This window comes from Musa acuminata, chromosome BXJ1-9, assembly GCF_036884655.1.
Source record: "Musa acuminata AAA Group cultivar baxijiao chromosome BXJ1-9, Cavendish_Baxijiao_AAA, whole genome shotgun sequence".
Classification (NCBI taxonomy): Eukaryota; Viridiplantae; Streptophyta; class Magnoliopsida; order Zingiberales; family Musaceae; genus Musa; species Musa acuminata.
The window spans coordinates 12,126,569-12,141,250 of record NC_088335.1 but is presented as its reverse complement, the minus strand read 5'-3'; the positions used below and the strand labels follow the sequence as shown (position 1 = coordinate 12,141,250).

The window sequence follows — 14,682 nt, the reverse complement described above, 5'->3', positions numbered from 1 at the left end:
TTCAAGCAGAAAGATTTTATGTCTGCATTACTGAAAGGAATTCGATCCACAGAAAACACCTTATGAATCTCGAAGTGGTTTAGGCCACATTATTGATGTTAAAGATACATAGATCAGACTAACAGAGATCCAACCATTACAGTCACAGCTTCTCCCTGAATGCATACACGCTGAGTCTCCTCCACAAGTTGAAGGTCCAATCTTCCACCTCTTGGAGAAGCCTGGTTTGGTTTACAGTAGAGATTAAATACATCGGCATGAACAGTTTCTATTTTAGAAAGAGGATGATACCATGTAAGCGATGAGGTTTGTTTTCCCCAGCTTTTTGCTCCAGTAGGGGGCTAGAGCACAATGTGCGCTTCCACAAACAGGATCCTGAGATGTGAATTTATATGAACAAGAGAGAGAAATTAATTTCTTATACATCATAAAACCACACAACCCAAAACCAAGATCATATCTCAGTTAATCAGATTCATTCTTATGTACATGCATGTGCAAATACATATCAATCATAAGCAACTGGACATGAATGCTATCAAATTCAACCAATGCATTGAAACCTACAATGAAAAAGTTATTTTCTTCCAGAGAAAAAGAATCAACATGTTAACAACACCACATTGCAGGAACAGTTCCATGGTTGTTTGAACATGCTGGTTTATCATTTAAATTTAAATCAAGTTTGAGCAAATGATGAAATGGAAATGAAAAACAGGTCCTTTACTTACAGAGAAAGTGAAAAAAGGTCAATGGGCATAGCATGAGCACGGGCTAGTCACTACAAGAAGAACAAGAAGAAAAGGAAAGATGATGCATTTCTGAAGAGGTCAGTATTAAAAGTTCAAATCGATACTTCTCAAAAACCTACATGTGCAACCTCCTCATTATTTATATGAGTGTAGAATGAGGCTACCTCAAATTTGATCTACATTCTTCCAACACCCTCACACCAAATCATGAGATCTGAACTTCATTTACCTATACAATAACTTGTTCAAAATATGAATGAAGTCATAAACTATTATTGTATTAGTTCATGTGTTTTTCTTATTATGAGAACAGAATCAGTGGAATATCATATCCTTTTAATGCCTAAAATCCTCAAAGTATGTAGAACAGAATCAGTGGGGTGAGTCATTGATTTTCAACATGTCAACCATCATAACACATATGGATTCACCTTTAAGCACATAAGACATTAACATTAAATTACAATTTCTACAAGTTTGACATGAAAGAATTGTCGAAGAAAAAGATTGTTTTGTCATCCTCTGTTGCCATCAGGACTGTTCCTCAATTGTAAGAGGAAGATGATAGTTTCCCCATTATACATGACTTCCCTCGGATTGTTTTGTCATCCTCTATTGCCGTCAGGACTGTTCATCAATTGTAAGAGGAAGATGTTAGCTTCTCCATTATACATGAGTTCCCTATTAATACTTCCCAAGAAGACGCTTTTATGCATAAAATGTGCAGCCTTCTAGTATTTATGACGTGCTCTCATTTGCATATGCCCACTATGAAGATTCAGATTCTAATTTCTTTATTCATAATCACATCACTACACTATCCTTTACAGTCTCGCTTAATCAAGATCATAAGAGAAAGGTAAAAGATGTGTAAAAGGAAATCATTGGTGATCTATCCAACATAATCCAGTTCTACTCAAGGGCAAAGCTTGCTAATGTTCACAATCCTCATTAGTAGATCAACCACATATGATGGTTAACAAGTAATTTAGTGAAATGTTGACTAGAGAGGATTTAGAAGTCATAGGATAAGAAAAAAGGAAAAACAAACATGAGGAAATCACTATGCCCTTTAAATAGCCTCTCTCAAGTACATGAAGAAATAAAATCCAAACATAGAAGGAAAAAGGAAATCCTTAGTTTTCATTTTGTTAACTGAATGAAATACTGATCAGAAATTGACTAAGGATTATTATAGATATTCCATAAAGGGCTAGTTTAGAATCAATCATGTCATGACCTATTTCTCGAGATTCTATACTTTCTTTTTCTGTGTGATTCTTGAATAAGGATGATATTAATGTGCAAATTGGTATTAGTTTCCACAGTCGAAAAGGCATCTTCACCTTAACATTACTAGATGTATTGTTGTAAAAAGTCAGAGAAGTGGTTGCTAACAATTAATATGATTCTGAAATGTGGTCATCAGTACTTGCTATCAACACTTGTGGCTGGTGGATAGGATTAGAAGAGAGAATCCAGAAAACGAACACAATGCCAATATGATGATGCTCTTGATGTATTTTATCTTCATGCATCAAAGCTGAGAACAAAATGGCATAGATATGACGACCAAAACCAAGCATAAGTGCAACTAATAGCCTTAATAATCTTATGGTATATCTATAATGTGGAGAACATGAATCTTGTAACTAGTTTGCATGACATATGCAAAATTATTGAAAGTTAATGTCATTATCGGTTTATATATTGGTCAAAGAGGAATGAATGATACAAAATGCCACCATATAATGATGGTGGATGCACAACCTACCATATAATGCCACCATTTTTGGGCCCCACATCCACAAGAAATAAAACCCTTTCTTGCTTCAACCTTAAGAGAGGAACCAATGACTTGGAATACAGCATTACTTCCATTTTTTCTTTTTTTTATTCTTCAGGTGAGAAGCATGCAAAGACAATCAATTTCTATGATGAGCTTCAAGTATCTACCCAGTAAATCTCAGACATATAGAAACTCTGGCAACAAATACATGTGCCTCTAATTGTGTACAGACATAAAATGTCTCAACAGTAAATGGCAGCAATATGCAGTTGCATTGACCCCAATAGTAGTGTTCTGAATCAATCAAACAAGTGGATAAATTCACATGTCTTTACATCAATTACCTCATTGATTCCAAACTTTGGGCAGAAGAAACGAGTAAAAATGTCATATTCAGATCCTGGAGGGGCAGGTGCAGTTACAATAAGGCCTCTTCCAGCACACTTCTGTATCTCATCAAAGTTTGGATGTAAATCAACGACTTCCTTTCCTGAAGAAAGTTCTACCTACCAAGTGAAGTTCAATTCTCTATGTCAATGAAATCTTTTCCAATATACCATAACTTCCTTAAGTGAAACAGCAATTAAGCATAAGATACATTCGACAACACCAAAAAAAGGTGGATACAAACCTAGCATAAAATTTCCAGAAAATTTGCTTTTATTGTATATAAAGCATGACAGATTTTAGAGGTAGTTCAGTCCTGCAAGCAATGGAATTGTTCTTAATAACAAACAGACAGGTGGTCCATTGCACAAGAAGCTCCTGCCAATACGGGATCGGATCAATGTATGTCAGCCTTACCTCTACAAGTAAATAGGTTGTTGCTATGACTCAAATGAACTACAAAGGAGCAACCATATTATTGGACAAGGCTTGCTGTTAGTTGTTCAATATATAAGTGTAGCAATTCAATATCAAATTTTAAAATATGACAAGTGATGGTTACTAGGTATCAAGGAAGGTTACTCAGATGTCTATCAAGAGATAAAAGAAAAGATGCACACAATGAGATCATGACTGGTCTCTGTTTTCTGAACGTTGACTATCGATGCACCATTTAGTGTCTCCGTAATTGATGGCATCTCTGCAGCATTGCATCCTCCCACTGGAACCACCGGAAAATCCAATTCAATAGAAAACTTCTCCCCAGCTTCGTTTATCGCCACATTTGGTGTACCCAAAAGATTGGATCGGATGACTTTCTTGGCTGTCAAAATTCCAGATTCTGTCACAAACTCAATCACTGTGCTGCTCACAAGACCAGATGTCCAAAGAAAATGTGCAGCTGCTAGAGTTGCATGTCCACAAAGCTTCACCTGCCAAAAAGGAAACACATATTAAGTTATCAAGAGAGAACATGTCTAAAGCTGCTTAAGAAACTCAAAATTTCTAAGCTGCTTAAGAATTCAATGAGTAGAACACGTCTAAAGCCTAGGCCTTTTACAAATCAAACCTTGCATCACTGTTGCACACTTACATGTTGGAAGCGTGGAAATCTGAGTTTAGTTTTCAGCATGAACGAGCATCATTTCAGAGAAAATCATGTCATTTTTCATACTCAAATTGAATGCAATTGATAGGATGCATGTGATTGATGGATCATATGTGATACATGAAAAACCAATTAATGTTGAGGGGTTAAATGTGCAATTAATGACTCCACGAAGACACATATAAAGACTAGAAAGGAATGTGTTGATAATGAACACTTCTTCCACCCGTGGACGGTCTCCAGCCCTTTACCTGACTTGTAATTGGATGAAACGGTGGCCCCTGAATCGGGTCCCACAGGGTCCCATCACCAGAAGACAACCGAAGCATCAAATGCGTAGAAAGAGCATGGTATAGGACAAAAGACCAAGGGCGAAGAGTAACCTCGGCGACGGGAGTGAACCACCGGAGACTAAACCGGGGAGGGGAAGCGCCGTTACTCGGACCATCCGATCCAGCACCGACGGCGGAGATGGCGCGGGAGAGAAAGCAGGTCTCCGAGATGTTGAACTCGCTGGCGACCGACTGCATCCACTCGTCGCCCACCTCCACCTCCGGCGACGAGGAGTCCAGGAGGCACACTGCTGCGGGATTCCCCTTAAACGGTGACCTAGTGAAGGCGTCTATCTGAACAACACAGTAATCGAGTTCCTTGATCGCAGCAGATTGCGAGCATTAAACTGGGACTGGGGAAAGAGAGGATGGAGTAGCTCACCACAGCGTACCTCACCGCTCTTTTCGCCATTGGAGCAAGAAACGGAGGCGTCGTCGAAGCTGGAACTTTGAATTGGGAGCCGAAACGTGAAAGACGAAACGTGCTTGAATCTGCGGCAGCGAAGTCAACAGCTTGGCCGCCAAGAAAGTAACCCAAATGTGGCCGAGTTGGCACAACAAAATATAACTTAATATAAGTTTTAGGAATTTATGATCATCTAATTAAATATATTAGAGGATTATATAATAACTATAACCTAAATCGACGATTAAAGCGATTTCGATAGAAAAACCGATTCGTAAATCACTTTAACTTGTGATCAAGCAGGATGTAGTTAAAGCAAGTCTATGAAGGCAGTTTGCAGTTATGATGGAAATTAGAATGTAAGCGTAAACTGAAATATGATGTTCGTACGATAAAACTGATTTACGTCTAAACGTCGATTCGGAAAATACTGAACTTTGAAACACGATCGTAAATCCGTAGAAGGCATTAAGCTATTGAGGAGGTTTGCAATAAAGATAATATTCTCAAAGTAAATGCAAATCAGAGAGCACCACAATTTTAGAGTGGTTCAGTCAATCTTAACCTACATCCACTTCTGGCTTCCTCCTTTGACAAGGTCATCGACATCCACTAGAGGCCTTCCTTCAATAGGCGAAGGCCAACCACCTTTTTACGATTTCACTCCGTTTGACGGGCTTAGGAGACAACCCTTACAAACTTTTCTCTCTTCTCTTGAAAGATCAAAACTTGGAAGAAAAGAGGGAGGAGAACTTCTAGACTTTACAACACTTTTGAGCTCTAAAATCGCAGAGTAAGATCAAGCTTTCGGTGTCTTTTGGGTTGCCCTTTCATTGCTAAAAGGGTGGGGTATTTATAGGCCCCAACCCAATTTGAATTTCGAGCTCAAAACTATCATCTCCCGGAATTCTGGGGTTTGGCGATTGCACCGCTTGACTGGGGCGGTTGCATCGCCTGGCAGAACTCGAAGACTGAGCCTCTAGGCGGTGCCACCTCCTGTCAGGGGCGGTTGCACCTCCTGCCAAAGCTCGGAGACCGAGCTCAGGCGGTTGCACCTCTGTCAGAGGCGATTGCACCGCTCAGCTAGAGCTCGGAGACTGAGCCTTGGCGATGCCATCGCCGACCTATGCGGTGCCACCTGGCCAAGTAATCTGGGTCCGAATGGGCTGATCCATTCGACCCAATTGCCCCAAGATTAAGTTAATGGGATCACCTCCCATTTCTAACTTAATCATCGTGCTAACTACGAATTTCTTAAGGCATTTACTGTAACTTGCTCCGGTGCGTCAATTGCTTCTTCCGACGAGCTTCCGGCGAACATTCGGCGATATTGACATCATCGTCAAAATCCAAGATTAACAACTTAGAGAGAGAGAGCTTTCACGACGTGCCAGAGATTATGATTTGACAGCATTTACCTCCTGATCTGGTTATACTTATAATTTTTTATGTAAGAAGAGATTTTTGTATCTGATTTAATTAATAAATTCATTTTTCTTTTGAAAAAAACATACTTGCAAAATGCTTACAATATAAAATAAAGAATAACATTATTACATTTGTGTATAAAATGGCCACTTATCAGATCCTAATCTTTTAATCTCATCACTTGCACAAGTATTATAACACCTTTGATTACATGTTAGCCTCTGAAGATTCTTATCTCTTATCAAAATCATGTCTGATTACATATCGTTTGGATTCTCATATATTCAGTCAATGATCGATTAATCTTTAGGGCAAATATATGTGATTATTCAATTCGTATAGAAAGGACAATTGTTACTTTAAATGGGCATATTGGACATTAGATTAATGACTTGTGTTTCATGTAATAAGAACTTATATAAAAATTAATCTTCATTCAACCTCCAAAACGTACGTAAAAAATGACTTAAAAATCATGTAAAATCATTTTTTATCATAAGTAGAATAATTCTTACGGGTTCATTTAACTCCTTGCTGATATGTATATGTATACATATACATATATATATGTATATGTATATATAGAGTATTTTTCAAACAATTATCCCGTTTTATTTTTTCCAAAACCATACCCTATTTCACAAAATACCAAAATTACCCCTCTCTCACTACCCTTCACCGCCACCGAACCTGTCGCCGCTCATCGCCACCCACTCTCCACCCGCCGCCGACCTAGGAAAGGGGAGGAAGGGGGAAGGGAGGAGACGACAAGGAAGGAGGGAGGAGGAGAAGGGGAGAGGAGGAGAGGGTAAGCGGCCAGGAAAGAGGGGAGAGGAGGAGGAGGGGGAAGAACGGGTGACATGAGAGAAGAAAGAGAGGCGGGCAACGGGTGAGGAGGAGAGGATGGGCGACAATAGAAGAGGAGGGAGGACGGAGAAATGTGGGATGCGAAGGCAGTGGGGACGGTGGAAGAGGGACGGAGGGGCAGTTTGGGTAATTTCTGAATTAAGAAATATGATTTGAAAAAAATCAAAATGAGGGTATTGTTTGGGAAATACCCAAATACGAAATTTTTTTAAAAAAGTACCCATATATATATATATATATATAAGAGATTTTTTTAATTTAAAGTATATTGGATATTAGATTAATGTGTTGGCCTCTAAGCCTATAGTTCACTCTGCAAAAGCTTCATTCCCATTCCTTTGCTTCCATCTCCAAAATTATTTATACTGTACGGATTTTGTTACATGCAAATTGACTTATATATAAATAAACTATTTCCAAAAATATAACTGCAGACAACCATCAAAGTTGTTTAGATTCGTGCAAACATCTCGAACTGATACAAACCACATTTAATAATCCAAGTTTCATTTAAAAAAAATAAAATTTCTATCATTTCATTAAATAGTTTACAACATAAATTCGAATCTAACATTTAAGATCAGATAATTGTGCACTTATCATCAAAATGTTAGAGACTTGCCAAAGATGAGGACGGAAAGGGAGAGTGTAACCAACGATTCAACAACATGATGCAAACTTGAAGACAAAGATTTCTAATCAAGGGGAAAAAAAGAACGACAAAAAAAAGAATATAATGGAAAAAGAAGAGCAACCGATTGTCATACACGAACCTCAACAGATTCAACGAAGACGAAGACGCTCGAAAGATCGATCGACCGACAATCGCCGGCGGATCCACTTCAGGCGGCCGTCTCTTCTCTGGCGTATACCGCACCAAGCCAAGAAGCAAATGAGGAACCCTAACGCCACAGCCCCAATACCTCTACTCCAAGCCCAAGCCCTGTTGTTCTTGAACCCCAGAAGCGTGACTCCAACCGCCAGCTCCTTCTCAGGGGCCATCCCCAGTGCCGCCGCTACCGCCATGGATACGAGAAGCCCGATCAGACCTCTTCCTCTACCCCTTCGTCGCCGGCCCCATCCCCCAAACCATCCGCCGGATCCGTAGCCCCAGAGCCCTCGCCGTCCTCCGCTCCCGTTCCCTCCGCCCGCCACGAGTTGTAGGATCAAATCCACTGGATCCGCCCGCGGAGGCCCGAGGAACTTTGCGGCGAAGGAGACGGCGGCGCGCCGAAGCGCCTCTGGTCCGGTGGCGATCCATCGCCTTCTGCTTCCTCTTCTTTTTCGGCCCTTCGCTCCGCCGAGTCCGAGGACGGCGGGAGGCGCCACATTGCGGAGGAGAAGCCTGGGTTGGATCGCGATGAGCGGCGGCGGATGGAGCACGGAAAGCATCGTCTGGTGTCGATGGCAACGGTATGTTTTGAGTTTTACGTTCTACTATTTTCGGTGGTTCAAAAAGGACCTCCAAAGGAAAGGAAAGGAAAATAGAAAATAGAGGAGAAAGCGGAGGAATTTGATGACCCAAACGTGGTTCCCCACCGCGTACCCAAATTCCTACCCGTTTCTGGTCGGCCACTCATGAGCCTGATTAATGGATCGGAAAATGGGACCCACTTTGGGACCACAAAAATCGTCAACAACAAGGCAGGTGGCGTCGTGGGCGTTCTTACATCAATGTTATTATATGAATTAATGTTTTAGTATTACTAGTTCATGAGCGAACAGTTACTAAAGATTCAGGTATTTCTACGAGCACTACCTGCCTTATCATCGGGTCCATTATAGAAAAGCTTATTATGCTGGTGATTCTGAATAGTTGCAATGAGTTCGTTTACAGGTTGCCAAGTTTTCATGTATGGTTCGTTTTCCTTAATATTATTTTAGTGTATGTGAATGTTTCATTTGCATATTCTGTGCTCAGGTATGCTAAGCCTCTGAAAGCTTGCTTGCTCAAATGTTACATTGTTTTGATAAATATCTGACTGATAATTATTCACATTTATGTTCTCATAAGTCATAAAGACCATAATCTTTTCCTCAAATAATGGAATTCTCTATAACATGCTGAACATTTATACATAAATAAAAACAATTGGTCTATTTGCTCATATTTGTATATGGATAATATAAGTTAAATGTTAATAAGCATTAATGTGAAATTGGTGGATGTAAACATATTTGAATGTATGATTAAATTATGTGCTGGTTGTCTAGATAGAGTGTAAGTGTAGTGCTTGCAATATTTCAACATTCTTAATCTGCATTTTGCTTTTCAGCATGCATTTCTTCTTTTATTCCTCTATAATTCACTGGGTGTCCAGATACCTCTTCTTGTGATGCTTTGTATTGCCAATTTGAAATTCTTAATATTATCATGATGTAATATATTTCTCATGCATAAGGAGTTTTTGTGTTTTAGAATTCCTGATAGAACCTACAATACTGATGCATGAGCTTTTGAAATCCACAAAAAATTCAAATCTTCCAGGTGAAATATATAATTATAGTTACCATGTAACTGTAAAATTCAGATTGCTGTGTGATTTGTATTACATGAAACGAATCCTGAAATCAATAAAAAATTTTGGATAAATCCTGAGTCTTTTGACTTGTTTTCATCGTTTGATGGTTATAATCATATATATTTAGAAGTTACAATGTTAAGCATCTTCTCATTATAATCATAGAAGTCTATGAGTCGAGGTATTTATTTCCCTCGACATGCTTGAGTCTAGTTTTCGACATTTTACTAATAAATTATCCTGTATTCTTTTGTATTTCTACAGTAAGAATAGAAAGATACATTTGATTTTCAGGCCATTTTCTGCCTATGCAATGCAATTTAGTTACAATTTGAGTATCTGCTTAAAGGCTGCTCTCCTCCTTCCAGATATTGGTGTTATTGTTAAATGTGTATCTCTTGGTTTACTAGTCACAAAACAATTGATGTAGTGGAGCTTTTGGATAATGTCAATTTACTTTCCCATACACTGGAAGTGACTGTTTACATTGACATGTAGAAATTTCTGGGTGAATGCTAGGTTTCTTGTTTTGTTGAGGAATTTGAGAAAACCATGTTCTTCTCCCCCAGTATAGATTTTGAATGCAGGAGAAAGTGCATGCAAGTATTGCATCAACCAAGGTTCTGCACATCCATCTCCTGGAGAACAAAATATAAGATGATTCCCACAGCCCACATGCATGCATTCTGCCTATTCCAGCCTCTTTGTTCCTTCTTATTAATGTTAGTTTCCCTTGCAGGGCACTGATGGCTGCTACTTTACTACTAGGTTTTCCAGATTCCATGCACTTTCTCACCACTTATAGCTAGCTCAGGAACATAAAAGCAGTTTCTCCTACCAGGAGAATATCAAGCTTTGTTGGATGGAAATGTAGCTCTCAAGACCCCATGCACCATGTCATATACATACCAGGAGGAGCACACTTTTATCCACATGAACGCCATGATTGATGACACCCCAGTTGTGATGATGAATACCTTCCTTCTGATCTACCATGAAACAGACTAAATTATCCATCACAGCGTGTTTTCATAATCCCAAGGCGCTGCAGACACTGAAGCTAAGCCTCATGCATGCTTGTCCAGTACAATGCTAGCCTAGCAGCTGAATTCTTATTCCTTGAACACACCAGGTAACAGCACAACTTCAGTACCTGGCAAACATGATGAGAGATGTAGGGTTTTATCTGTCTGGGGATCATGCTTGCCAGGAGACCACCACCACATTAAAAGACCAGAAATCCTGGTCCATGTTCTGATGCACGCAAGTGTTGCAGCTCAGCTGTCCTTCCTATATGCCTAATGATATGATAAAATACCTACTGCAACCAGTTGTTCAGGATAAATGTGATGTGTCAAACAGCACTTTCCAATATCTTCATATTAAATTACGATTATGAAGCAAGGCATTGTCCGGTAACAGTTGATCTAACTTAAAACTATGCCACTTGGTTAAGTCTTTGCTGGTTATACCAGAAACCTGAAGATGTTATACTGAGGAAGATAAGAACAGTAGATTTGCATATGCCAGTTGTTCTTAATTATAATGAGTTCAGGTCACCTTATTTTATATATTGTGAATTTTCATAGCATGTCCTTTTAGACTGGAAAGACAAAGAAAGAGAAATGGTTCTCTCACCCACTTTGTTACATGTTATAGTGCTCACAGATTTTAGGTGATGATTTCATGAAATTTTTAGCCACAGTTGGTGAGAAGATATAGGGAAAAGAAGTCTGGTTTGAGAAATACTTTCAATGGAATTTGGACACATCAAGAGGGTGGGTGACCTGGTGTTTGACCAAATGAGTGCCAACAGTGTTTCCCAATAAAGTAGCATCATCATATTTATAATGAGATAGCAGACAACTAATCCTCCTAACATTTCAATTTAGATGATGAATTCAATGATTCAGTTTTGTGTCCTGACATTACTGACTTCAATTTTGAGAAGGAAGTGAAGTTAGTGGTCAAGAATTCCACATCACTTAATTAGGGAGCCACCAAACTATTTCCCAAGAGAAGAAGAGAAAAATTGGCATACAACAGTTGTTGGAGTGGAGAGAAGCCCTGCCTTGCACCCTTTCTATCACATAGTGAAGTGGATTGGGATAAGCTAAAAGGAAAAGAAGAAGTTTGAAGGACAACCAGACTGGCAGACATCTGACCACTGGATATGTTTCAAGTCTATCTTGGATTTCAATCCATCCCCTCATCCTTTTGCTTGCAACTTTTGCTGGATAATCTCATGCACTTCTCCTCTCCACCTATTTATTTTCTCTGGGGCCACAAAGTAGTGGATTGATCAGCTACCATTGGGGCCCATATGCCTGTTTTATGCACAAGCCTCTCACCTGCTCCCATCCCTTGCCATTGCCTATTAATAGGCAAAGAAGTTGTAAAAGAGAGCAAGAATGAGCACTTGAAACAGAGAGAGAGCTGTGGAGTGGATCGGGACTGCTGGTCCCTACCTTGTTTTATTACTTCAACAACTTGGTGCTAGTGCTGATGGCTGTGGAGGTGGAAGATGATGTTTTCTTTGCAGATCTTGCTAAGCAGATTGCTCTGCTAATTATGGATGATGAGGAAGAGTTCCTAGTGCATTACCCTCAGCTTCCTGTTCAGGTTGGTTGCCTGTTTCCTCACTAATCTTTTTGAGCTGTAACACCCTCAGGTGATCATAGGAGGATAGCAGAAGATGTCTGCCGTGAGATCTTTCACTGCTTTTGCTCTTTTTTTCCCTTCTTTCTCTCTACTTCTCTCTCTTGTTTCACTAATTGTTAAAAAACCACTCAAACCAGGAGTTTTGAGGTGCTCGAATCAGTTTGGACCAGCCGATGTTATTCTCAATCTATTACTCAGGCAAGCATAGTATTTGAGTGTAATGTGCATGATGCTAATAATAAATCTATCCTTGTGGTTTGCTTGGGGGACTGTATTGTTGCTCTGGGCACCAGAAAGAACTTGGTTTCTCACTTGCAGACAATGCATCGAGTTGTCTATATACTTCACATCCCTCCTGAGGCATGTACTAAATTTGGCATGCCTCAGTTGTTTCTGCAAACTATGCAGTCCTCATCCTACTACTCACTGGATGTGGATCCTTTTTAATTACTAATTTTCATTTGAAAGATCTAATTTCCAGATTGTAATCTTGTGTAGGTCATGACAGAGACCCATCTGAAATAGAGCTGGATAATAATTGAAGATCTCAAATTGGATAACTATTGGAAATTTAATACTGTAGCCAATACACATCCAGTTAAAGCTCTCTCTCTCTCTCTCTCTCTCTCTCTCTCTCTCTCTCTCTCTCTCTCTCAATAAACAAGTCACCTAACAGTCCATGTTAATGCTCTTATCAAGTAATACTTCAAATATTTTGTATTCACCAGTGATTCATAGTTATAGTAATTAAAGAGGATCTCAATTTTGACTCTGTGACCAACACAAATCCATCTTTAAGTTTTCTGTCCATGTGAATGCTCTTATCAAGAATTAGTCTATGTTCTATATTCAGCAGGAGCTTATAATCCTTTACCTTTCAGTCACCACCTGTTCAATCACTTAGTCTTGGAAGTATACGATATAACCTCACCACAAATCATATGTTAATAAATGCAATTACTACAAGATGATGAGTTGCTGTTCTCACAGGAGCATCCTTGCATGCCTCAAATCATGATTCCACCACCGCAAAGCTATCAGATGGCTTACAGAAGGGAGAGCAAAGGAACAGGAGTCTTCATCCCATGCTCTACTGCACCAAGAAAGAAGAACAGGCCAAGGAGGCCCTCACCCTCTCCACCTGACAGTAACCCCCATAGGCAGCTGGGCAAGTCTGCAGCTGTGGTTTCTCATGTCACCGGCAACAATCTCATATACAGCAATCATTACCGTAACTCAAGTGTGCTAAAGAAGCAGACACAGAAGTATCAAATGATCTCTGGCTCATACTAACTTCTCTACAATGCCATGGTACAATGTGAAGCTAAAAATAACACTATTCCATCCGGTGATCTACTAGTGAAGAAGGCTTAAAATAAGCTTCCAGCCTCTTCAATGAATTGTATAGTGCCTGAAACTGCTGGAGTGTAGCTTGGTGGAGTGCAGAGCATGGCAATGATCATGTTTTTGAGATGCTGCTGTTGTGATGAGGGTCTTCAGGACCTCCAGAACTGATCAAATCAACAGTGATGTACCAAAAGCTAATGATGCACTCCCTTTTTAATCCAAGTGATGAGTTAGAGACAAGAAGACATCAAATGTGGTGTTCTACTTTAAGATGTCATTATGTATAGAACTCCTGTTCCCATTTACACAAACAAAGTGAAACTTGTCCATATTGATACTTGGAGAATGACAGAAAAGCCTTTCCTTGCATGATGTGGAATGTAGAGGAGATCTTCCACACTGTAGTGTGTACAAACATCATGATATCAAAACAGCAACTGCAGATAACATTGTCATAGCCACCAGGCAAAAGATAGCTTAGTTTATTGTTTTCTTTTCTTTTTCTTTTTTTTTTGTTTTATCACAGGGAATCCATTTGTTTTTGTTCCTATTTAACAAAGTACTTTAAAATATTATTAATTTAAATAAAGATCACACTAACCTGGGAAAGACCAAAGCCCTAAAGGTGTGACATCTCTCAAGGTATTAATGATTTCATGTGGAAAAAATATTATCAACAACTTGCATGACTTCATGAAGAACATGCGAAGGAACAAACCAAAAAGTATACTTCAAGGTATAAAGAATTAATCATAACAAAATCCTTTGTTTGATGACTTCATCTAATTTGGTTCCACCTCTTTGTCTTGCTTATAAAGGTTCAGTTTAAGATATACCAATTGGTTCAATCCAATTGATTCAACAATACAACAATAAGAAGATTAAGAAATATAAATTTCAAAATGTGATAAAACATCAAAGGATTGGTTGAAATGAATTGAAAACAAAAAAATTCAAATCTTTGTGATTCTTAAGTAATATTTGAATTACATCCTTTGCCTTCGAAATGTTTTACGATTCAAGGATACAAAGAAAAGAGAATCAAAAATATAAAATTTATCTTTTATACTTTTTTTTAATATC

General features: G+C 39.0%; 2 protein-coding genes across 3 annotated transcripts; one reads left to right on the top strand and one right to left on the bottom strand.

Annotated features, from left to right (window-relative positions):
* On the bottom strand, positions 1-4,917 carry LOC103998230 (uncharacterized). Of its 2 annotated transcripts, none has more exons than XM_065083162.1 (6): positions 4,761-4,917; positions 4,420-4,662; positions 3,549-3,860; positions 2,886-3,047; positions 292-375; positions 1-221 (listed from the first exon to the last, which is right to left on the bottom strand). In XM_065083162.1, exons 2-6 carry the CDS (start codon positions 4,564-4,566, stop codon positions 114-116), a joined length of 813 nt encoding a protein of 270 aa, XP_064939234.1. In that variant the 5' UTR covers positions 4,567-4,662; positions 4,761-4,917; the 3' UTR covers positions 1-113. The 2 variants fall into 2 exon arrangements, with proteins under 2 accessions (XP_064939234.1, XP_064939233.1); XM_065083161.1 differs by having other exon boundaries at positions 4,751-4,912.
* Positions 4,918-11,981: 7,064 nt separating this feature from the next.
* On the top strand, positions 11,982-14,044 carry LOC103998231 (uncharacterized). The gene is made up of 2 exons (XM_018831504.2): positions 11,982-12,213; positions 13,243-14,044. Exons 1-2 carry the CDS (start codon positions 12,097-12,099, stop codon positions 13,543-13,545), a joined length of 420 nt encoding a protein of 139 aa, XP_018687049.2. The 5' UTR covers positions 11,982-12,096; the 3' UTR covers positions 13,546-14,044.
* Positions 14,045-14,682: the final 638 nt, after the last annotated feature.

Excerpts from the sequence above, each read along its gene's own strand:
- LOC103998230 (XM_065083161.1), bottom strand. The coding sequence starts at position 4,780 with ATGGCGAAAAGAGCGGTGAGGTACGCTGTG. Across the intron at positions 3,048-3,548 it reads AGACCAGTCATGATCTCATT|GTAGAACTTTCTTCAGGAAA; the intron begins GTGTGCATCTTT and ends TTCACTTGGTAG. Across the intron at positions 376-2,885 it reads CAAAGTTTGGAATCAATGAG|GATCCTGTTTGTGGAAGCGC; the intron begins GTAATTGATGTA and ends TTCACATCTCAG.
- LOC103998231 (XM_018831504.2), top strand. The coding sequence starts at position 12,097 with ATGGCTGTGGAGGTGGAAGATGATGTTTTCTTTGCAGATCTTGCTAAG. Across the intron at positions 12,214-13,242 it reads ACCCTCAGCTTCCTGTTCAG|GAGCATCCTTGCATGCCTCA; the intron begins GTTGGTTGCCTG and ends CTGTTCTCACAG.